The 23594-nt window shown below is 41.1% G+C and overlaps 1 protein-coding gene across 10 annotated transcripts in view; it reads left to right on the forward strand.

The window, feature by feature from the left end:
* The first annotated feature begins 5045 nt into the window (after nt 1-5045).
* Nucleotides 5046-23594, forward strand: part of LOC140481574 (protocadherin-9) — a 713749-nt gene continuing 695200 nt past the window's right edge. For 8 of the 10 annotated variants that reach the window (XM_072577994.1, XM_072577998.1, XM_072577999.1 and 5 more), the window contains exon 1: nt 5046-8339. In XM_072577994.1, the coding sequence (XP_072434095.1) occupies nt 5307-8339 (3033 nt within the window). In that variant the 5' untranslated portion in view covers nt 5046-5306. Of the gene's footprint in view, nt 8340-11661; nt 12938-23594 lie in introns of those variants that run through there. The other 2 variants (XM_072578001.1, XM_072578002.1) reach the window with 2 other exon arrangements.

The raw sequence follows: 23594 nt of genomic DNA on the forward strand, positions 1-23594 counted from the left end.
TTTAATCCCTACCAAAATCATTTATTTCACACTGTTATTCCTTCAGCAGGAAGAAAGGACTTTAAACTGAGATATTAGTGATGAAAAACCAATGCTCCAGCTGCCTCTGCCGTGCAACAATGTGTTTCACTCATTGAAAGTGCTCTGTGAAATAATTTATGGGAATGTATTATGATTTAGTAGAGACCAGTAATTTTTCTTTATGAATCTGAAATCCAAGGTACTTACTAAAAGAAGGAAGTTGCAATGTTCACAGTTTAAATAAAAGATTATACTGCACCAAATTCAAAGGACATGAATATTAATAACCAGCCTCACTTAAATAGTTAAACCAAAGATATTAAAATTGCAACACATGTAATCCATACTTAACTTCTCAACTCAAAATCTGTACTTATTTAACTATACTTCCAACAACTCAAACAATTTCCTGTCAATATCTGACCTGAGTACTGTTTCAAAGATTCATTTGTGAATCTCTTGAAAAGAACAGTACCTAAACTCTATGCACCCCTATAATTTACTTCTGATTTGAAATTATTTTTTTCCCAGGCAAGTTCATGATCAGTTATTGAGAGCAGGAACTTTACCAGAACTTGTCTCAGAGAAACCTAATTCTTCAGGGGACCGTCACACCAAAACAAAATATATGTTATTGCCCATAAACATGTTGGCTGTTTTAAATCAAAACAGTAACCCTGACCAGCCAGTCTTTCCCATTGCCTACAACCACTTCAGACAATAATCCTTTGGGTTTGTGGCCCCTTGCCAATTATGTCTTCTTGCATGTCCTTGATTTTAATCACTTCACTTCTGGAAGTTATACATTCAGCCCTCAGGTCTTATTCCTAAAACTCTAAACTGAATCCCTTTCATCTCTTGCCCCCTCCTTCCTTATTTAAGGCTTATACCAGTTTGACCAAACTTTAGGTCACCCCTTTGAACACTCCCACTTGTGACTAGCTGTCAGGTTTTGTTTGCTGGTGCTTCTGTGAACTACCTTGGGTTTTACCATATTAAAGGCGTTACGCAAATTGAAGTTTTTGTAATCATTCCAAATATAGTTGGAAAAACTGGATTTGTTCATGAGAAAAGCCACATGCTCAGGATGTTGATAACCAGCAGCATGTTGTTGTTAGTTCTTGTGTAATTTACCTCTATTTCAGAATTTTTTCCAATGGGATTTCTTGTGTCCTTTCTGCCTTATTCACCTTCATCGTTTTAAGTTTCCCTTCTCATGGTTAACACGTGTCGGCCAAAACCAGTTCTTACGAAATGTTATCGCCTTGAAACACTAGCTTCTGCAATTGTTCTGACTCCACTTCCACAGTGTTTTCTGCTTAATTGTGTTGCTGTTGCATTGGTTTGCAGACATAGAACTTTGCCACACTTGCAGTTGATTTATTATTGCTGTTAGGTATCCACTTGTCGTAAATTTTATATTTCTGGGTGTTGAGAGGATGTCTCCTCTTGGTGGATAGTCTGGAACTGGAAATAACTTCATGATAATGAAGAGTATCAGAGGATTATAAATCTTTGGAATTCTCTCCCTTGTCTGTGAATATTCCATCCTTGATCATACTCACGGCTGATACTAACAAATTTTGAATTTAGTGGGAATGGAAGGATATAGGGTTTAGTTTGAGAATTGATTAGATGCCAAAGATTAACCATAACCTCACTGGACCTTAGAACAGGCTATTTCCATAACGTGGACAACAAAAACTAATGATAAAAACATTTGTGAAATAAAAGGTACATTTTAACAAGTTTAAGCACTGTACTTGGTTGATTGGATATCATCGATAATTCCTGATGAAGGGCTTTTGCCCGAAACGTTGATTTCGCTGCTCGTTGGATGCTGCCTGAACTGCTGTGCTCTTCCAGCACCACTAATCCAGTATCATTGATAATGTCAATTTCAAGGGACATTATAGCAGAATGCGGCAAATTGCAACTACTGCACATTTCCCTTTTAGAATATATCCTTAGATTCAGGTGCATGGCCGTCTTGAGATGCGCCGTGCGAGTGGACAGTGGGAAAGCGAAGACTGCGTTTAGACAGGCTGCTATTAAACAAAAGCCCCTCTAGATGGCAGCCTTGACTAATGCAGTAACATTAGTTCTGTTTCCTCAGCAGGATCTCCGGAGACGATTACATTCACCATTTCCCAGCACAAAGTCATCATAATGCATTGAAGTTTTCGCAAATTCCTCTGGGCTTCTTTAAAGGGATAAAACATCGGATTACATATCCACATTACTCATGGAAGGTTAGATGCAGGGTTGATGAGAAAGACACCAACGTTTTAGCTGGGAATTGATTGAGAGACAGTGATGTTTTGGGGCCTTGCTTTACCCATGTAAGGAGATGGGTGAAACGAACTTCAGTTCCGCTCATTTACCTGACCTTAACTGCACATCGCGTGTAAATGTGAACGTCCATGCACTTTTAAAGGATAAGTAATAACCAACAACAGAATTCCAAATTACCATGGGGCTTTATCTTTCAATGGAATTGCTTTGTTTAAAGGCGAGAATTTCCCACTTAAATATTAGAATTTTAAAAACTCAAATCAAAGATTTTTTTTGTTTGTTGCGGCGAGCACCCCTTTAATTTTCACTGAGCCCCTTGTTTGTTCTGTCTCCTATGCTTTTATTGGGCAGTGGATGCTGGTGATCTGTCTCCTACCTACAGATAGTTCAGCCTGGCATCTCAATTTCCTTGTGAGATGTAGGTTCTGAATGGATCATAAATGAACTGTCCCCCTACAGACATTACAGCCTTAGTGTAATTTACAGCTTGGAGCCTGTGAACTGTGGCCTAGTCCCTCATAGATCAATGCATTTCAATTTCAAAAATGTCTTGGAACAAGTTATTTTTTGAAAAATAAAACTCCCCACAAACCGCGCAAACCTTTTCTTTTTGGGCAACGTTTTTATCTTACTGGATGTACTTGAGCTTTTAAGTTGTACATAAAATAAAACCAATGTCCCGCCAGACAGAGAGAAAAAAACAACTAGTTTTAGGTTACACAGCTCGCAGTTGTGCGCTACAAATTGGAACTGAAACTTTCCACGTTGATGAAAGTGTGTTCACCCTCTATCTCAAATCAAATTATTCGGCAGATGCAAATCGCTTCAAATTGCCGACCCGGCGCTTTGAAACAATATTGCAATTCCGATGCTGGGTAAATATAATAATTCCAGACAGTTCAGATCGGGGTTACTGGATCGACTCGATTTCAAAACGACTACTCCTTCATCTCTTTGAGGATACTGATTCCAAGCCCTTCCTTCTCCCCCTCTCTCTCTCTCTCTCCTGCCTGTTCGATTCCAACTTCATTTATATTACAGAGAGTGTGGGAGGAAGGCAGAATGTCAAGTGCAAAGTCTGTTACTGGAAGACGAGGAGACTTTTCGGGTACGATTGTCCGTGCGCTTTGAAGCGGTAATGCCGAAACTCTGGGCGCGCGTACGGAGTTGATGAGAATGATTCAGTGAATAAATGAAAGTTCTTTTCCTGCTCAGTACAGTCATCACCGCTGGCTGATCGCTCTCCTCCAGGTAACTTGTGCAATGAAGTGATTGCAATTTAATTCGATCAGCGAGTATTTTCATTTTTGCGCACTTCATTAAGAATAAAAAAAACCAAAACCCCTCTGAATTCTTTCCTGAAGGTGGGGAGGGGGGAAAAGAAACTGCCTTTACTGAGTGTTAGCGTGAGACCGTTACCAATTGAAAACCCCTGTCATTGCAGTTTGATGTTCAAATGTCACTTGTTAATTGGGTATATATTTTAAAATGGTGCGGCGTAGCATCGATTGCATCTAATTTGCAGCTCAGAAATAGATTGTTCGACACAACTCTGCTTTCTACGCGAGAAATTCCCTCCAGACCTCAACCTGCACCTCCCTTGTGAATCCAGTCCCTCCTCAGATGCACACCCGTGCTGTGCAATCTGCAAACCGCGTGGGTTAAAGGACGGAGTTGCTTAAATGGCAGGTTTTTGGGTGGGTGTGTGTTGAGGGCCATGTGTTCGGGTGAATTCTTCCGTGTGCACTCAATCCACCTGCAACGAGGGGCGCAGCAGCAGCAGGAAGAGGAGAGGCTGGCATTGAGTTAGTCAATGTGTGTGTGTGTGTGTGTCTCTGTCTGTCTGAGCCTGGGATTAAAATCCTGCCCCTCACCAGTCACTTGCTGGCGGTGGGTGACGTCAGCCTTGCAGCTGATCAGGAATTCTGCACAACTTTCAAGGCTAAAGGGGATGATGGACAGCTCCCGGAGCCAATGGGTTGGATCCCCGGCCCCCAGTGACAGGCAGCGGGCAGCGAATGGGCGCAGGGCCCGGGGGCGGGACCTGGAGGACTATACTCACTTGGGCTGATCGAGAGTTAGGGAGAAGATTCAGTGGAGAGACGTGGATGTGTGTCTACGAGAGAGAGAGAGAGAGAGTGTGAGAGAGAGAAAAGGAACGGAGGATTTAGGGAACGCAGGAAGAGAACAGGTGATTCAAATTCGTGTTGCTTGCTGCATCCTCTTACAGCTCCGTCGTTTTTTTTATTAACTTCGTTGCATCTTTAAGACCACCCCCCCAAAAAAAAAGTGGAATGGCAATTGGTGCAGAGGAAGAGCCAGCATTTAAAAAAGAAAACTGGATTTAAAGCGGCGAGGGGGGGCAAAAAAAATGCAAAGCTCCTGCAGTTCCGTCTACTGTCTGCTGTACCCTCTCAACTTCTCTTGCCATGCAAACTGTCGCAACAGTGGGATAATCGCAAACTACGGCCGGCTCGGTTGCTGAGATTACGCTTTTAACTCCCCCCCCCCCCCAACCTTCTCCGTTTTATTGAACGATGATGGTTTTCACGCGGTTGAACCGTACCAAGGAGATTCTGCAGGCTGCTTTCGCCGCCCGGGAACTGCATGCGTCCTCCGACAGTTTTGTGCACCGTGCATCGTAAATATTGCACCGAGCAGGCGAAGGGCACACACAGAGAGAGAGAGAGACAGAGATAGGGTGGGTGGGGGGAGGGGGGTAGGGAGGTTGGTGGGGTTGGGAAGAGAAGAAAAAAAGGAAAAAAAAAGACACAATCTGCGCTGCCTGGTCTTCCCTCTCCGTGCAGAATTTTTTTTTAAAAAAAAGCAAAGTAACTTGCAGCATCGATGGATTGTTACAGAGTGAAATTTTGTTTTCCAGCAACACTAGAGAGAGAGGGATAAGAGGGGGTTGTTTTTGTGTGTGTGTTTCTTTTTTTTGTATGGATTGTGTGTGACCCAAGTGTTGCCCCTTTTTTGTTGCCGGCTCAATGATGGAGCTGCGGGATTTCTACCTGCTGTTCGCCCTGTTCGCCTGCCTGACGGTGGACTCTGCCTTGGCTCAGGAGCTGGTCTACACCATCCAGGAGGAGCTGCCGGAGAACATTCTGATCGGCAGCATCCCGCGGGACCTGAACATCTCGGCGGGTGGAGGAGCGGACCTCATCTACCGCCTGGTGTCCAAGGCGGGCGAGGTGCCTCTGCTGCGGGTCTCCAGCGGCACCGGGGACATCTACACGGGCTCGCAGCGGGTGGACCGGGAGAAGCTGTGCCCGGGAGGAGGAGGAGGAGGCGAGGGTGAGCCGGGCGAGTGCTCCTTTGAGATCGAGGTGGTGATCCTGCCCAACGACCACTTCAGGTTGGTCAAGGTGAAGCTGGTGGTGCGCGACGTGAACGACAACGCGCCCATGTTCCCCTCGCCGGTGATCAACATCTCCATCCCGGAGAACACGCTGCCCAACAGCCGCTTCCCGGTGCCGTCCGCCAGCGACCCGGACGCCGGCGCCAACGGGGTGCAGCGCTACCAGCTGCTCGACGGGCAGAGCGTCCTCGGCCTGGACGTGGTGGAGAGCCCCGAGGGCGAGAAGTGGCCGCAGCTGGTGGTGCAGCGGGGCTTGGACCGGGAGCAGAAGGACACCTACGTGATGAAGATCAAAGTGGAGGACGGCGGGGTGCCTGCCAAGTCCAGCACCGCCATCCTGCAGGTGACCGTCAGCGATGTCAATGACAACCGCCCGGTGTTCCGGGAGAGCCAGCTGGAGGTGCAGTTGCCCGAGGACTCGCCGCCGGGCACCTCGGTCATCCAGCTGCACGCCACCGACGCGGACGTGGGCTCCAACGCCGAGCTGCGGTACCTGTTCAGCGCGCAGACCCCGGCGGCGGTGCGGCGCTCCTTCGCGCTGGACCCGAGCCTGGGGCTCATCACCGTGCAGCGCCCGCTCGACCGGGAGGACGTCTCGCTGCACAAGATGACCGTGCTGGCCACCGACGGCAGCTCCAGCCCCGCCCGCGCCACCGTCACCGTCAATGTCACCGATGTCAACGATAACCCGCCCGCCATCGACATCCGCTACATCATCAGCCCGGTGAACGGCACCGTGCACCTCTCCGAGAAGGACCCGGTCAACACCAAGATCGCCCTCATCACCGTCTCCGACAGGGACACCGACGTCAACGGCAAGGTGGTCTGCTACATCGAGAAGGAAGTCCCCTTCCACCTCAAGGCAGTCTACGACAACCAGTACCTGCTGGAGACCTCCTCCTTCCTGGACTACGAGGGCACCAACCAGTATGCCTTCAGGATCGTGGCATCGGACGCGGGCAAGCCCAGCCTTAATCAGAGCGCCCTGGTCCGGGTGAGGCTGGAGGACGAGAACGACAACCCGCCGGTCTTCAGCCAGCCCGTCATCGAGCTGGCCGTGCCCGAGAACAACCACCGCGGCCTCTACCTGACCACCATCAGCGCCACAGACGACGACAGCGGCAAGAACGCCGAGATCGTCTACCAGCTGGGGCCCAACGCCTCCTTCTTCGACCTGGACCGCAAGACGGGCGTCCTGACCGCCTCACGGGTCTTCGACCGGGAGGAGCAGGAGCGTTACATTTTCACGGTGACCGCCAGGGACAGCGGCAACCCCCCGCTGCAGAGCCAAGCTGCCGTGATCGTCACGGTGCTGGACGAGAACGACAATAACCCCAAGTTCACCCATAACCACTTCCAGTTCTTTGTGTCTGAGAACTTACCAAAGTACAGCACTGTGGGAGTGATTACTGTCACCGATCTGGATGCAGGGGCCAATGCAGAGGTGATGGCTTCTGTCGTCGGAGACAATGCGAATTTCATTCTAGACCCACTGAGTGGTGTGATAAGGTCTAACGTCTCTTTTGACAGAGAACAGCAAAGCTCCTACACTTTTGAAGTTAAAGCTGTAGACAGGGGGAGACCAGTCCGCACTTCCATTGCTAAAGTCACAATCAATGTCATCGATGTCAATGATAACAGTCCCGTTGTAATCTATCCACCTTCTAACTCTTCATTCAAACTAGTACCCCTGTCTGCTATACCTGGTTCCGTGGTGGCAGAAGTATTTGCTGTGGATGTTGATACAGGTATGAATGCTGAGCTCAAATACAGCATTGTTAGCGGAAATAACAAGGGTTTGTTTCGAATTGACCCTGTGACTGGTAATATCACCTTGGAGGAGAAACCAACTGCTGTCGACCAGGGCTTGCACCGTCTGGTTGTGAACATCAGCGATCTAGGTTATCCGAAACCCTTGCACACCCTTGTGCTTGTCTACTTGTATGTAAATGACACTGTAAACAATGCTAGTTACGTCTATGAGTTAATACGGAGGACAATGGAGACTCCACTAGATAAGAACATTGGAGATGGCACCCAGCCCTGGCAAAATGAGGATTACCTTACCATAATGATCGCCATAGTGGCGGGAGCCATGGTGGTGATTGTGGTCATCTTTGTTACAATATTGGTGCGGTGCCGGCAGTCCTCAAGGTTCAAGGCAACACAAAGGAACAAACAGGGTGCTGAATGGATGTCTCCTAATCAGGAGTGTAAGCAGAACAAAAAGAAGAAAAGGAAGAAAAGAAAATCTCCGAAGAGTTCTCTTCTAAACTTTGTCACCATCGAGGAATCCAAACCTGATGATCCTGCCCATGAGCCCATCAATGGAACCATTACCCTTCCAGCTGAGCTGGAAGAGCAGACGATAGGACGGTTTGACTGGGGCAGCACACCACCAACTACATTTAAGCCCAACAGCCCAGACCTAGCAAGGCATTACAAATCTGGCTCTCCGCAGCCCTCTTTTCACCTGAAGCCAGACACCCCTATTTCTGCGAAAAAGCATCACGTGATTCAGGAGCTCCCTTTGGACAACACCTTCGTTGGGGGTTGTGACACCCTGTCGAAGCGCTCTTCCACTAGTTCAGACCACTTCAGTGCCTCAGAGTGTAGCTCCCAAGGAGGCTTCAAGACAAAGGGCCCATTGCACACCAGACAGGTAACTGAACGCTTTTACTAGTCTATCACTAGCTCTTCTAATTGTATATTTCCCAGTACAAACAAGGGCAAAACACAGCAGTGATCTGAAGAAAACTGTAGAAGTGGTTCTATTTCAAATTCAACTTTCCCGAAAAGAACTATCACAAGTACCCAAACTATAGAATGGTTAGAAAATCAACAAAGTTATTATGTTGTCATGCCAAATATTTGTTTGTGTAGGCCTATTAATTTCTCACTAATAAAGATCTAAATTAAGCCGATTTGAAATTATTTGATTGTACCAAAAATGAGGAAAACAAAGCGTGGCCTGTAGATGGCACTGGAGCACTTTCTGCTCGCGAGTGGCAAGATGCCCAACTGCAGTCTAGATGGTGGGGGAAGGTGCAAGGAAGAAAAGCTGTTGCCTAGTAATGATTATACTGGAAAGCACCAGACAGTTGTAGTTTGATGATTATCTGCAGATGAACATTAGTACACCTGTAGTTTTGTTTAGCGATGAACTTTGAAACATATGTAATGACCCAGGAAAACAATAACCGAGTGCAAGAAGTGAAGCATTGCAGATAAATGCTTCTCAATTAGAAAACCACGTCTAATTATTTTGTCAGTTACTGTAAGTTGAGAGAATAAAGGGGAATACTACACTTTAGGCGCACATTGAGTCTTTTCTGAATTATTTCATATCGTTTGTTGTACTGTACCATGCATTGAGCATTGAGTTTACCAGTACAGTTATTTTATTTGTAGTTATAGAGATGTTTCGATCATATGAGGAACCCCATGCACTGCTGTTTCTTCATGCCATGCTATGTGTTATTTCATCTACAGCCATGTGATATGAAGTAAGCAAGATTTGGAAACAATATTAACAATTGATTTTCAAAATCGATTGAAAATGCAAGAATGCGCAATATATTCAAGGTCTGATTGTGGTCCAATATAATGCTATTACCTTATGTCAATGATTGATCATCTTTAAGCAGTAAATATTGATACAATTTGGCTCAGTCACACGGAATGTGCTTATTATCTGCAGCCAAAACACGCATATTACATGTTCAGTTTCTATTGTGTGGTGTAAGGTTCATAGACATAACATCTAAGAAAAAATAGCTAGATTGTGATGGGGAAAAAGAGAGTGAGTGAGAGTCTGTATTCGTGTACAAAATGCACAGATACATCCCAGAATCATTTCTCTGACAACACAGCCATAAAGCCAAAAATTTCATTGAAACACTTACTTTTCTTCTTTTGGTGGAGTGTTTGTATTCACAAAAGACAGGTTTTTGCACTGAAAAGTGAAAGTCAGTGCAGAGATTTTTCAGTTCAGTCATTGAGGTCAAGCATTTCAATTGTTTGGTCTCTGTCAAAAGATTTCTGAATAGATAGCACAGATTTCTGCTAACTAAACAAAATAAATGTTAGTAGTTGGAAAATTTGTAACAGAAGTAGTTAATTTAGTCAACAGAAACAAAGAAATTGCAATGTGCTTGTGTTTCAAAGATGTTTTATTGTCTGTACAGTATTTATCCCTGTACTACTCTGTGTTAGGACATTGCAGTACTGCCTGCTCATTGACTCAGCGTGTGGTGACCATTACTTAGAAATAAGACATATGTCAAACTTTCAATCAAAAATGCAACTAATAATTTGATAAAAGATATGGTTTATAAAATGAGATTTGTTTTCAAAGACGTAATGCACAATGGTAGATGAAGCAGAACAGGATACAAGTTTGCAAAAACTGCATGAGTTAATTTGTTAAATACTTTCTATATGAGTTGCAAAGTAAACTGGAAACTGAAAACCAGTTACCCCTTCATCACCCTAAACTATATCTTTGTAGAAGTCTTGGCCAATATGACTATTTCCAAAGACTGCTAATGCTATCTGACTTATATTTTAAATTTGTGATGCTTGTTAATGCACATATTGTTATCTTCATTGGACATATTGGGAGAAGGGTGAAATGTGTATATGTTATTACAGCCACAACTAGGGTTGTTTGACTATTTTGAGGATTGTGGCATTTTTAGTAGCATAATCCAGCTATCAGGATTTTTTATTCCTGAAATTTCTTGAAAGTTATAACTCTTTTATTGGGCATGTTGCATTTTTGGGATCATAGGCCAGCCTACGTCTGATGATTCAGATATTTCTGGCTGTCTTAAAGATCAAATTATTTATATATTTTAACTATACATTGTATGAATGAAAAGAATCTATTTGAAGAAAATAGAATTATTAGATCATTAGAATTAAGTAATTTTAAAATAGTAAATTATTTGTTGGAATCTTTCAACATGTCATTCAGTTTTGATTTCTGTAGTTCAAGGGTACTTAAAAGTGAATGTTAAATTTGATAGTTCTGCATTTTTAAAGAGCTAGTTTTGTCAATGTTACTACTGATAAAACTCACTGCTTTTTGGCCAATACATGTACAAAAAAGGCAACAAGGATTATTGCCACAAGTTGAGCAAATGAAACGCAAACCAACATAGAGTGCTTTTCACAGTCATAGGCTGATCTTTGTTAGGATTACCCATATGAGCAGTTTATTTTGGCCAACAGACTGTAGACTGAGACATGTTATGACTGAGACATGTCTTCAACAATTTAAGAAGCACGTATGGAAGTACATTTCAATGTGAAATCTCACCAATTTTAAGTTGGATTAGTTAGGAAATTACACCTGCTACCTCTGCACTAGGAATAGTGATGTTCTCCTTTCAGATCATTTCTGCTACATGGAATGAATGCCAAATTGGATTTCTGTTCCATCAGCTATTGCAACATTATCTTTAGGTGCCAAATTACCAAAATGAAATGACAGGATGAGACACCACTGATGGTTATGATCAGTGGTGAAGCAGCAAGAATATATCTGTAGGAGCAAGAGGGTGGACTGAATAAATCTTCTGGCAATGCTATAAAAACCAGTTGCACTATTACTTCAAGGGAATTTTATGTAATCACGGCAGAATTACCTTGAGCCATTCTCTCTTCCCAAGGCATCTGCTTTAATGTGCTACAGACAGGAGTTCATCTTTCCAACATAAATTAAGAATTAAGATTTTGTATTTGTGAAGCATTGTCATTGTAGCCTTCATTTGAGAAAAGTAGCATTTATGCATCAGTTAAATCGGACACATGCAACAGGCAGGGAATGATCAGGTAGACTGGATCTGAATTGCTGCTTCTTTTAATTAAGAATTAAGGCAAAAATCAAAATCAGGTGAGGGCTGCTTTCTTTTGTGTAATAACAAGTTATTTCAAAGTAATCTATAATTAGAGTAATATTGGGCTCTATTCTTTTGCAGAATTCCGCACAGTATTCCCAAAAGTATGAGATGGAAACTTATTATGGTTAAAACTGAGCAAAAGTCTGTTCTGAAAGGGGTTAAGATGGCTCTCATCCGACGCTTGCCCATCTTGAAATTCACCAAGTACACAGTTAAAGTGTCGGAGAAATTCATGACCAGTATGTTGAAAAGATATCTGAAAACATAGTGTACATGCCTTGGCTTCATCTGTAATTGGAATGTTGCCTCTCTAAACAGAGATTTATCCAGTGAATGTGATAATGGGAACAGCTGCTCACGTTTAAGATTATGGGACGTGGTTAATTGGGACATGTCTTTATAGGGGACATCCTTGAGACAATGAATTGATGCCTACTCTGTTTAAATCAATACCCCTGATTTTTTTGTCAGGAAAAATGATGTGGGAACTGAAATCACTCATTCTTCTGCCAAGATGTTTCTCTTGAAGATGCAGCACCTCTAGCATCAATGCAGAACTGTATCAATATTGCCATGGCCTTGGTGAATACAGTAACTTGCTTGATGAATAGTCGAAATATACAACTCCGTTATGCAATTGGATGTGTTTCTGAATATGCTGGTGTAATATTATCCACCGGGTTTGCCAAGTATTTTATTTGCACATGCAGCCTTTGCTGAAACATTATGGGCGAGTGTTCAACTGCTGTTCTCGTAAAAATAAAGCCAAGCAAGAGCAAACATCCTTTTTAAAATCTGCTCTTCATAGAGTAAGGGAGTTCTCTAAATCATATTAATCAGTGATTCTGTTCATAACAGAACCATAGGATTGTGGGAGGATTAATGGAGCTCAGCAGGAATGTACCCAAGGAGAAGATCTAAGCAGCAGCTTCTCAGCTCTGCTTGAGCAGGGAAAAATGAAACTGGCCGCCAATCCTGGCTCTTGGGTATTCTAAGCCAGTTTTTCTCTCTTAAGCTGAGTCACACTGAGTGGCTGGAAATATTTTACCGAAGTGCTTATCAGTAATCAGGCACCACACATTTTGCAGCATCTGAAAGCACTGGTCTTTTGGGACCCACTGAGAAGGGTCAGATAGCCATGTCAGTGTTGGAAAGGGCGAATCTATAAATATTATTATGCAGTATTCACAGACTTTGGCTTGAATCACAATGTATATTTAAATATATCTGATTATTATACACATGTATTTATTTTATTGCTGTTTTTACCATTATTATATTTAAAACTGTATGCACATATTGTGGTTGCAGATTTCTGTACTAAATAAAGTATAGCCTGATCATTAAATTCATTTTATGCCATTGTTTAAATTACAGTTTGTGTATTTTGTGTTTTTGTTGCTGCTTATTCATTTTGTTTTTGTTAAAAAAAGTCTAAACTTTGCTTTCTGTTCCTTTCTAATTATTGTTTATTAGCGACATTACTTTTTCTCTACTTTTCATGCAGTACATGTTCTTGCCTATGTTAACATGTTGCTCAGACCCTCGAAGTATTTGTGTGGAGTCCTGCTGATCCTTCAGATGTTCAGTTGATTAGGAAATTCAAGGACTTCATACTTTGTAGTCTATTCCGTGCCCACGTAATTACTTCACATTTTGATCTGGTCACTTTAGTAAATTACTGACACATATCGCAGGCTTTCATATACCCTCAAAAAAAGTGGCATTACCTCTTTGTCTAAGCAAAAAAGATCAAAGGAAAGACTGACCTGATTTGAATGCAATGTACTTTCTGTCATGTTAGAAGATCAAGCATCAGAGCCAACTGCTGTTGAAGGAGTTGTATAAACACAATGGAAATTAAATTCATTTGGGATCGTTGGGATCTAATTTTATGGAACTGCATCTGTCATGCCAATGGCATGAGGGAATTGCTGAACACTAGCAATAAAACTTAATGGGTAGGGAGTGTAGCAGATATTCACAGAACAGTAAAGAAAGATGGAACACATTGGTCTTTTGAGGGGCACATATGATTTATTTTCTTTCCATTTTTATTGCTGGCCATAAAATTAGCAAATTAGAAATTATTTTAACCACACCTCAAGTGTTGCCACCCCCACGGAAGTACTGAATTCAAAGCTACCAACCTACATTCTGTTTCTATTTGGAGTTTTCAATCCAAGCATAAAGCAATACAGCACAAGAGTTGGCCATTTGGCCCATTGCATATGCACCAGCTCTTTCAGAGAACTATCCAATTATTCCCCAGATCCCTTTCTCTTACCAAGCTAATGTCACATCTAATCATGTGCTAATTGGAGTAAGGCAGCTTAGTGCTTATAATATTGGACAAGTAGCACAGAGGTTTTTCAAATCAAATTTTTAAAACCATTCAACACATTTAACTTGCAGACAGCTGGTGACTTCAGGGCTGAGCATTTGCATCTCTGATATTAATGCAAACTCAATAGTTTTATTATGATTTTTGCTCTCCTTGGTTAGATTGTTTTGCTGAATGAACTGGGATTTATAGCAGCATTATGCAAATTGCCTATTTTTGATTGCTTTATAAGGATAATCCTGATTAAAACAAAATATTGACAAAGTAATTATTCATCTTTAAGCATTAACTGTACACCAGCTATCTCATTAATGCTGTACATTGTCACCATTACAGCCAAATAAACAAGAACCTAAATGTTTGGCAAAGCAGTAACTTTGGAAATTGTGAGCCATAATTGCTCTAAACATATATATCAGTGTTGCCAATAGGTTTGCTTTGTTTAATACATCAGTACACTACAGGAAAATAATTGTTGTTCTAATCAGTGGTATGTTTTCCATCTTTTTGGGTGGCAAAGAGGGTGGACAGTAAAATTGGTGGAGGTGGAACGGGGTAATGATGAGTGTGTTTGTAGTTGCTGGGCCTAATCTTGAGATGGAAAGAGACATTGCTGTTCCTCCAAGCTTCAAATGAAGTTTTAGACCTGGCATCTCAAGGCAGCTGAGTGTCTTGATGGCCTCCTAAAACCAATGTTAAGACTTTTCATTAGCCATTGGCAGCAAAGTGGTCCGGAGGTTTACCACTGCTGCTTCACAGCACCAGGAACCCAGGTTTGATTCCATCCTTGGGCAACTGTCTGTGTGTAATTTGCCCATTCTCCTCATGTCTGCATGGGTTTCCTCTGGGTGCTCCGGTTTCCTCCCACGATGTGCAGGTTAGGTGGATTGGCTGTACTAAAATGCCCATAGTGTCCAGGGATGTCTAGCTTAGGTGGGTTAGCCCTGGGAATTGCAGGGTTATGGAGATAGAGTAGGGGGATGGGTTTGGGTAAGTTACTGTTTGGAGTGTTGGGGTAGTCTGGATGGGCTGAATGGCGTGCTTCCATACTGTAGGGACTCCATGATTCTTTCCAGCAATGACAGCATGTATTGTATAGCACCTCTTCAGATTGTACCAAAGTGTTTCACTGATATATGACCAATCAAAATTTATCAATGATCAGGAGATATTAGGGTGACAGTACTCTTTTAAGATGTTCCTTAAAATCTACTCTTTGTCGAAGCTTTATGATAAAAGTATCAGCACGGTAGAGAGGCTGCTGAAGGGAAATCCAGAGCTTGGCATCTGTTTCACTCCAGCTACTTTAGTTACAGATTAGATATTTTTGATCCTTGGTAAATCCAGCTTCAACAAGCTATTATTTTGTAATTCATCGGCCTTTATGGATTAATGATACAATCATGTTTATCTGCCTTCCTGACCCCAAATAGAAATAACCAAGATATGCATTGCTTTGGGGAAACCGAAAACTGAAATGGATACTTGATCTTAGACTAAGTGGTTCCATCGCCACTCTATGGACATTCTACACTGTTGTCGTATTTAAAATAGATTGCTATTTCATTACAATGGGGGCTTCTATTGTATAGTTTCCTGTCTAAATCATTCTAAATATTTTTTGTTTCTGCTTCCTGGAAGATAGAATGTAAAATCTATTTTCCTTAACTAGATTACATTAATAGAAAACTGTTCCATTCTGAATTTTATCATATTGCAAAGAGTGGGTTGAAGAGGTGATATAAGAGGTGATTATAAGAGAATATGGCTCCTTAGGTGGGTTTTATTTGACTTTTATGTAGAAAGCACAAACAACATGACCTACTCAAGCCTGCTAAATGGTGCATTTGGGAATATGGCAGAAGCACAAGGCTGAGATGCCCCTTTTTTCAGAGGTGCACATGGACATTGAAAGATGGTGAAAGAGCAGTGATGGCAAAGGATAAGGTAACACTGAAAGGGGAACTTAACACCTTGGCTCAATGATGCCTACAAACCTTTGTTCACCTTTTAGTAATTTGGTGCTCAATTGGGGCAAGTACATTTAAGTTCCATTATGTCACAGTGCAGCAGCTATCTACCTCTCCTGTGAGGAATAGCAAAGCACAGATACTGACCAGACGTGTGAACCAGTGGGAAGGTGATGGGAGTTTTGTATCATGCCGGCAGCAACAGCTTATCACATCTCCCATGCAAACACCTCTTCACTCATTAGCTTGACTTTCAGCCGAGCGTTTCTCACTAGTCAGTTTTAGTATCCTTTTATTTACCAACCAGCACAAGCAACATGTCACAGTCTGCCCTCTTTCAAGTCCAGGAATTTGTTAATGCCACTTCAGTTCACTTGACTGGCTCCAGACGTACATGTAACCCTGACAGAATTTGCCATTTGTGTGTCTCTGATATCCCGTTTGCGTGACAGCTGTTAATTCGGTTTATTGCCAGATTTTCAACTGTGCTGCATTAAAGGACAGTGTAAACCGTGTGTTGTAAATTGAACGCATGGTGTAAAACCGCGTGTAGTGAATTTAAATTCCTGTTGTAAATGGTGTGCCCTTAATTAACATATGTGGTGTAACTACATGTAGTGAATTAAAATACATGGTGAAAACCATGTGCATTGAATTAAAATGCATCCTGTAAACTACATGCAATGAATTAGATGCAGTGTAAATCATGTGTATTGAATTAAAACACACCACATTATAAGTCAAGTGCAATGAATTTGAGTAAATAACAACAACAGGTTGCATTTATGTAATGTCTTTTATTGTAGTGAAATACTGTCTGGAACTTCACAAGAGCATTATCACCACTCAAAATTTGATATCATCTTCATGGGTCATTGAGGTAATAACCTAAAACTTGATCAAAAAAATTGATTTTGAAGAAAGAAAGACTTGCATTCAGATCATGCTTTTGAAGATCACTGGAGTTCATTCGAGCCAAGCAAACTCAGCAGCCACTTTGAATTTGGCAAGCTCCCATAAACAGCAATATAACAATGTCCATACAATCTTCTTTTGTGACGTTGAATGAGGGACAAATATTTGTTAGGATGCCAGGGCTAACTTTGCTGCTCTTCTCTGAAATAGTGTGTTGTGTAACCTTTACATCCACCCAAACAAGCAGATGTCACTTCATTTTAGCACGTCATTCAGAAGACAGTACCTGTAACAGTACAACAGGCCCTCAGGACTGCATTGAACTATTAGCCATGATTAATGAGTGTTTTAAAAGAGGATAGACATGTTTAGGGAGGAAATTCGTGAGCTTAGTGCCAAGACAGCTAAAGGCATTACTGCCAATGGAAGCAAATCAAGAAAGAATGATAGCTCAGAATTGGAGAAATACAAAAAAAAGGTAGGTTGGAGAGATGAAGGAGGACTCTGTGATGGTGCAAAATGAGAGAAATGAACACAGGAATGAGAATTTCAAAAGTGGAAGTGTTCCTACTTCATGTTCAGGAGAATTTCCTATGGCAATATGTGTGCAGGGCAACAATAAACAATGCATTAATGGACCAAGTGCTTGGAAATGAGGTGGGCCAAGTGGATCAAATGTCAGTGGGGCAACATGTAATAGACATTCAGGAGATCATTGTATCATAAGATTCAGGATGGTGATAGAGAATGACATGCAACAATCCAAAGTAAGAAAAACCAATGCAAATGGACATCCTGAGGTTCAGTACAGAGGAATGTGAGGGGAACATTTTGTAGAAACAACACTGAAAGACAATATAAAATAGGGATTATGATTTTAAAAAGGATTCAGAAGCAGAGGACGTGGGTGTATATGCACACATATCATTGAAAGTGGCAGGACAGGTAGGGCGAATGGTTAATAGAGCAGAGGGTGTCCTCATTTTCATTGGTCATTGAGTACATGAGCAAGGGGATGATGATGAACTTGTATAAGACTCTTGTTAGGTCTTAGCTAGTGTGTTGTGGGCAGTTGTGCATGCCACATTGGAGGAAAGATAGAATTGTATTGGGCAGTGCGCAAAAGCAATTTACAATAGTTCCAGCAGACTGGATAGTATTGATATGGAGAAGCTGTTCCCACTAATAGAAGGAACAAAAATAAGAGGGCATAGATGTAAAGTGACAGACAAAAAGAAGTAAGGGTGATGCAAGAAAAACATTTTCACTCTGTGAGTAATTATGTTTTGGAATGCAGTGTCTGGAAATGCGGTGAAGGCGAATTTAATTGAGACATTCAAGAGTGCATTGGATGACATTTTAGTAGAAATAGTGTGCAAGGGAATGGGAAAATGCAGGAGCTAATGATTCTAGTTTGAAGAGCTGCTGCAGGCACAATGGACCAAATGGCCTCTCTCTGCATTGTAAAAGTTATGCAATTCTGAATCACACACTGCTGAAATAAACATGAACATTTTAATATACCTGCTAGAAATTATATTACTGTACTCTTTATCTTACAATACAAAACCAGACATTTAGGTGAATTTCTCCAGAGTTTCTCTTCATTGTGATTTCCTTCATTCTTTTCATTATTGCATTGCTCCTTCCGTGCAAATTGTGGTTGAAGGGCAGGGCAGTCCCCAGTGAATTGACCTTCTTGAAAAAAATGGCATAAATGCCTCTGCCTCTTCTCCCTTTTCCTGTCAGTATGTCTTCATTTTTTGTTTTGTAATGTTGATTATGTTTTATTCAATCACCTTCATGTTGATCTGTTCTCTTTTCTAAATTATATTTGGTAACGATTAAGTGCCTTTCATGACTTCAGAACTTCCCAAAGTGTTTTACAGCTAATTCAATATTTTTGAAGTGTCGTCACAGTTGTAATGTTGGACACATAGCAGCCAATTGGCATACTGTAAACTCCCACAAACAACAATGTGATAATGATCAGTTAAACCTGTATTAGTGATGTAATTTGAGAGATTAATATTGGCCAAGACATCAGGAGACCTCCTTAGTTCTTCGTAAAATAGCACCAAGGAATGTTTTATATTAGATAGAAAGGGTTAGGAGTAGAATCTTATTTAATGTCTCATCCAAAAGATAGCACCTCGAAAAGTGAAACACTCAGTATTGTACTGGATTTTTTTTCAATTCGGTTATACGATGTGGGTATTATTGACCAACTTAACATTTATTACTGATCCCTAGTTGTGCTTTTAGAAGGTGGGTGAGTTGTCTTCTTGAATTGCTGCAGTCTATATGTTGCAGGTCGATCCAAAAAGCCATAACGATTTTGACCTAACAACACTGAAGGAATAGTAATAGTTTTCTATGTTAGGAGAGTGATTGGCATGGAGGGGAACTTGCAGGCAGTGGTGTTCCAATCTATCTGTTGCCCTTGTCTTGCTAGATGCAACTGGCTTTTGTTTTTTTGAATATCAGTCTGAATTTAGTGGTCTGTAATCTGGAGTGTGAAGCTAAAGCCGAGTCAGAATGCCATAAATTGAACCACAGTTAATACTCGGCCTTCAGATCTAAAATTGCGTTCTTCCAAATTGGCTCCCATGTGTTCCTACATTGTAACAGCATCCAGTTATCAAAGTTACTTCTTCAGTTGTAAATTTTTTTTGGTTCAGCCTGAGGTGATGAAAGTTGCTGCTTAAATGTAAGTTCTTTCTTCCCTTTTCCTTCTGAACATTTTGCATTCCACCACAGAAAAATAGTAGGTCGATTGTTGTCTCATGACTACAGTTCAAAGTTACTTTGCTGTTAAGCTCTTTGGAACACCCTGAGGTTGTGAAAATTGCTATAACAATGCAAGTATTTGGGGCTGTTTTTTTTCTGCCCTTTACTGCCCAAGTCTGTAAATGCCACCAGATCAATAATTGCTCTGACTAATGGAATGACCATGGCATGAGTGATATGGACAATGCACTCACAGACTGATTGTCCTCAAATGAGAACTCATTAGCATTGTGGGTGTGTTAAATAATGTAGCATTGGTCTTTTACCTTTCATTGATAAAACAACAATGAAACACCAAGAAAAAGGAGAACTAGCAATTAACTAATTGTTTTAGTAGTTTATAGATTGAAAGTGGACATCAGGACGATAGTAGCAGTGACATCTCATAGATAAAGTCATAGAGTCATAGAGATGTACAGCATGGAAACAGACCTCTGATGTTGTGAGAAAGAAGTTGGAATAGATTGCAAAGAAAGGGATTAAGAAGCAAAATGTAGGAGCAAATTACTGCAGATGCTGGAACCTGAACAGGACTGATTTCAGTGAGAATGCAGGTAAAAGATGGACAAACAGAGTAAGATTTGGATGAAGTAGGGATGTTCAGTGTAGAAAATTTAAAGTTTGAAAGTGAAAGAGGAATTGTCTGTTTGATTGAGGACCAGGAATGTTTGTCAATATTGTCAACAGTTCTACTTAAGGTACACGTATCCCCCACTTTTTGAACATTTGCTTCATGCAATTTTGCTTTTATGAAAGGCCTACATTAGTACCTGTTTTCATAAATCCGAAGAGGATTTTTGCTTTTACGAAAAACGGCGATATGTTTTCCAATATAAATCACGCACCTTTGCTTTATGCCGTTTTCGGCCTCACAAAAGGCTTCCTGGGAACGCTGTACTTTTGGATAGCAGGTGCTACTTGTATACTTTTTTTTTGCATTTCACTACAATGATTCAGAAAATTCAATGTTTTATTATGCTAGTTATGTTGGAGCCAAGTCAGGGTGAGGGGTAGATTGTGTTTGGACTCCGCAATTGGTGCATCCTTCCCGACTCTTTTTAAGAAAAAGCCGTTGGCAGCGTTCAGAAAAGATTTACAAGGATGTTGCCAGGGTTAGAGGGTTTGATCTATAGGGAGAGGCTGAATAGGCTGGGGCTATTTTCCTTGGAGCTTTGCAGGCTGAGGGGTGACCTTAGAGAAGTTTATAAAATCATGAGGGCCATGGATAAGGTGAATAGCCAAGATCTTTTCCCCAGGGCAGGGGAGTCCACAACTACAGGGTTAAGGTGAGAGGTGAAATATTTAAAAGGGACCTAAGTGAAACTTTTTCACACAGACAGTGGTGCATGAATGCAACAAGATGCCAGAGGAGATGGTGGAGGCTGGAACAATTACAGTTATAAGTCACCTGGAAGATAAATAAATAGGAAGGTTTTGGAGAGATATGGGCCAAATTCAGACAAATAGGTCAAGATTAATTCAGGAGATCTAGTCAACATGGACAGTTGGACTGAAAGATCTGTTTCTGTGCTGTGCATCTCTGTGACTCTGTAACACGTCTCTGATCCAACCCTAGGTTAAATTACAACCCCAGTGTTTGATTCATCTCTGCTACCTTCACCCTCCTAATGTTGATAGTTTTCATCTACAGTAGACTGTTGAATAATGCACCAATTCATAACAAGAATATTCCTTCTCAAACACAATGCAGAGTTTGGCATAGTGCAGTCATGGAAGTGTAAATTATCTGTCCAAAGGGGAAGTAACTTGGACATGAATGGGTAAGTGGTAAAATGAGAAAATCATTTTCAATTAATGGGAAAAATTAAAAGCAGTATGATCTGATGGATTTGGGCACCAGTACCGAATGCATGAAATACATTTCCAATCTGGCTCAAACAATTTATTTAACAACAATAAACAGAATGAATAAGTTATTATCTTGCAAGAAGAAGGATATCAAGCTAATTCTGTATAGTTCCCTACACTGACTGCATGCCACTTGTGTTGAGACTCAATGACTAAGACATTTAAGAAAAGTCACAGTGCTGATTCCTATAGATTGATAAAATAACGAATTCTGAGGATTGGAGCTCTCCGACTTTGAAAGTAAGCAGTTGACTGTGGATCATTATGGAGGAATACAAAATATTAAAGACAGAAGTTGCATATAGAACACTACTTCAACAAGATTAAAATTGGTGAAAGATTAGAGTAAATATCAGGAAATTGTTTCCGTGTGAAGAAGCTATCAATATTTGGACTGGTGCTCTGCATAATTTAGATGCAATTTGAAACCAAACTAATTTATTTAAATTACAGTGTAATAGAAGGGAGGGATAGTGATTAAAAATACAAATCTATATGGATAAGCTAAGATGGACTGAACTATGTCCCTTGTGTGTAATCCTGTAAACAGATGGGCTAAAACCTTGATGATTTATGTGCCCTCCACATGCTCAGAGCAGTCTCTAATTTTGTCACAAGTACTTTGCTGCAGGGCAAAGTTACCATGTGAACCAATAGGTTTGCAGTGAATCTTGTGCTGAAGCAGGCTTTAAGGGTCAAGGATGCTTATACTCAGTTCATTCCTAAATGGTTGAGTGTGACTTGGTATTGCAGAAAGAAAACACATAGTTATTCCATGTTTGGTCTTTTCCTAAACCATCAGCATACCTCAATATAACCCTAATCTGATAAAAAAAACTGATTTAACATCAGTCCATTGTAAGATTTTGTTTTAGAATGTGATAGTTTACTAACAAGATTGAAAAGGGTGCATTCCTAGTCGCTGTGCAGTCAAGAAGTCTCCAATTAGAGGAACAAACCAGCAAATAAATGTGAAAATGATTAGTCTGAATTTTAAAAGAAAATTATAATATAAAAGAAATGACACAACAGTGATCAAAGGTAATTGCAGACAATGTTATGCTCTGTGGTCAATGCTCAATTTCCAATGAATTGTTAGATAATTACACATTTGCATTCAGCAGTAAAACCTTTGTTCATGGCTGAACACTTATAGAGAAAGTGCTCCTGTCTGGAACACTAATAAACCAGAACAGCATCACATCATCTTTCTCCTTTACTCCTGAATGACGTTTCCATAACCCAAGCATAAACTCTTCCACATGTGAAATTGAACACAATATTTTAATACTGGAGTTGGGGTTGTACTGTGTGAAAAACAAGACCTAAAGAACCATGCTTCTGGAACAATTTCGTGGAGACAGAGCATGGAGAGATAAATAAAGTTAGGCAGACAAAGGGATTGTTGAAAGTAAGCCTATCTGAAGAAAAGTCACTGGACTCAAAACATTAACTCTGTTTTCTCTCCACGGATGCTGCCAGACCTGCACTTTCTGTTTTTGTTTCAGATCTCCAGCTTCTTGTTTTATTCGACAAAAATTAGCCTGGTCGTTTGAAGTTCTACCCTGTTCCAGTGTGTTGACAACTCCTTTGTTCAAGTCAGTTCTGGCTTTGGTTACAGTGCTGTACAGTCATTTCATGTATGTATGAGATGTTTCAAAACCGCAGGGACCAGAAATTGTTTCCTCTTTGCCTATGTGGCAAGAAGATGGTTACCTTTTATAGCAAATATTCCAAAGTTCTGTCCTCGGCCACGGCATCACTCCTACCTGTCTCCTTAATTTTCACCAGACCTTCAAGCCTTTAAGAATTCTGGACTTCTGTCCATTTATAAATTCCTTCACTATACCATTGGGGCCTCAGTTGTCAAGGTCATTTCATTGGAATTTCCTCACTATCATCTTTTCCAATCTGCCTCTTATGAATTGTGCTCTTATAAAACATCCATGAGATGTTTTCTATGTTAATATTGCCATATAACTGCAAATTGCTTGCAACTAAACTACTATTTTCAAAATAATCTCTCCAGTTTTCACAGGAATTTTTTCTTCACTTCATTGGTTTTACAGTAATAATTTAGACAGCAATGAACTTTGAGCAACCAGTCAATACTTAAATCTATC

This window comes from Chiloscyllium punctatum, chromosome 9 (assembly GCF_047496795.1).
Source record: "Chiloscyllium punctatum isolate Juve2018m chromosome 9, sChiPun1.3, whole genome shotgun sequence".
Lineage (NCBI taxonomy): Eukaryota > Metazoa > Chordata > Chondrichthyes > Orectolobiformes > Hemiscylliidae > Chiloscyllium > Chiloscyllium punctatum.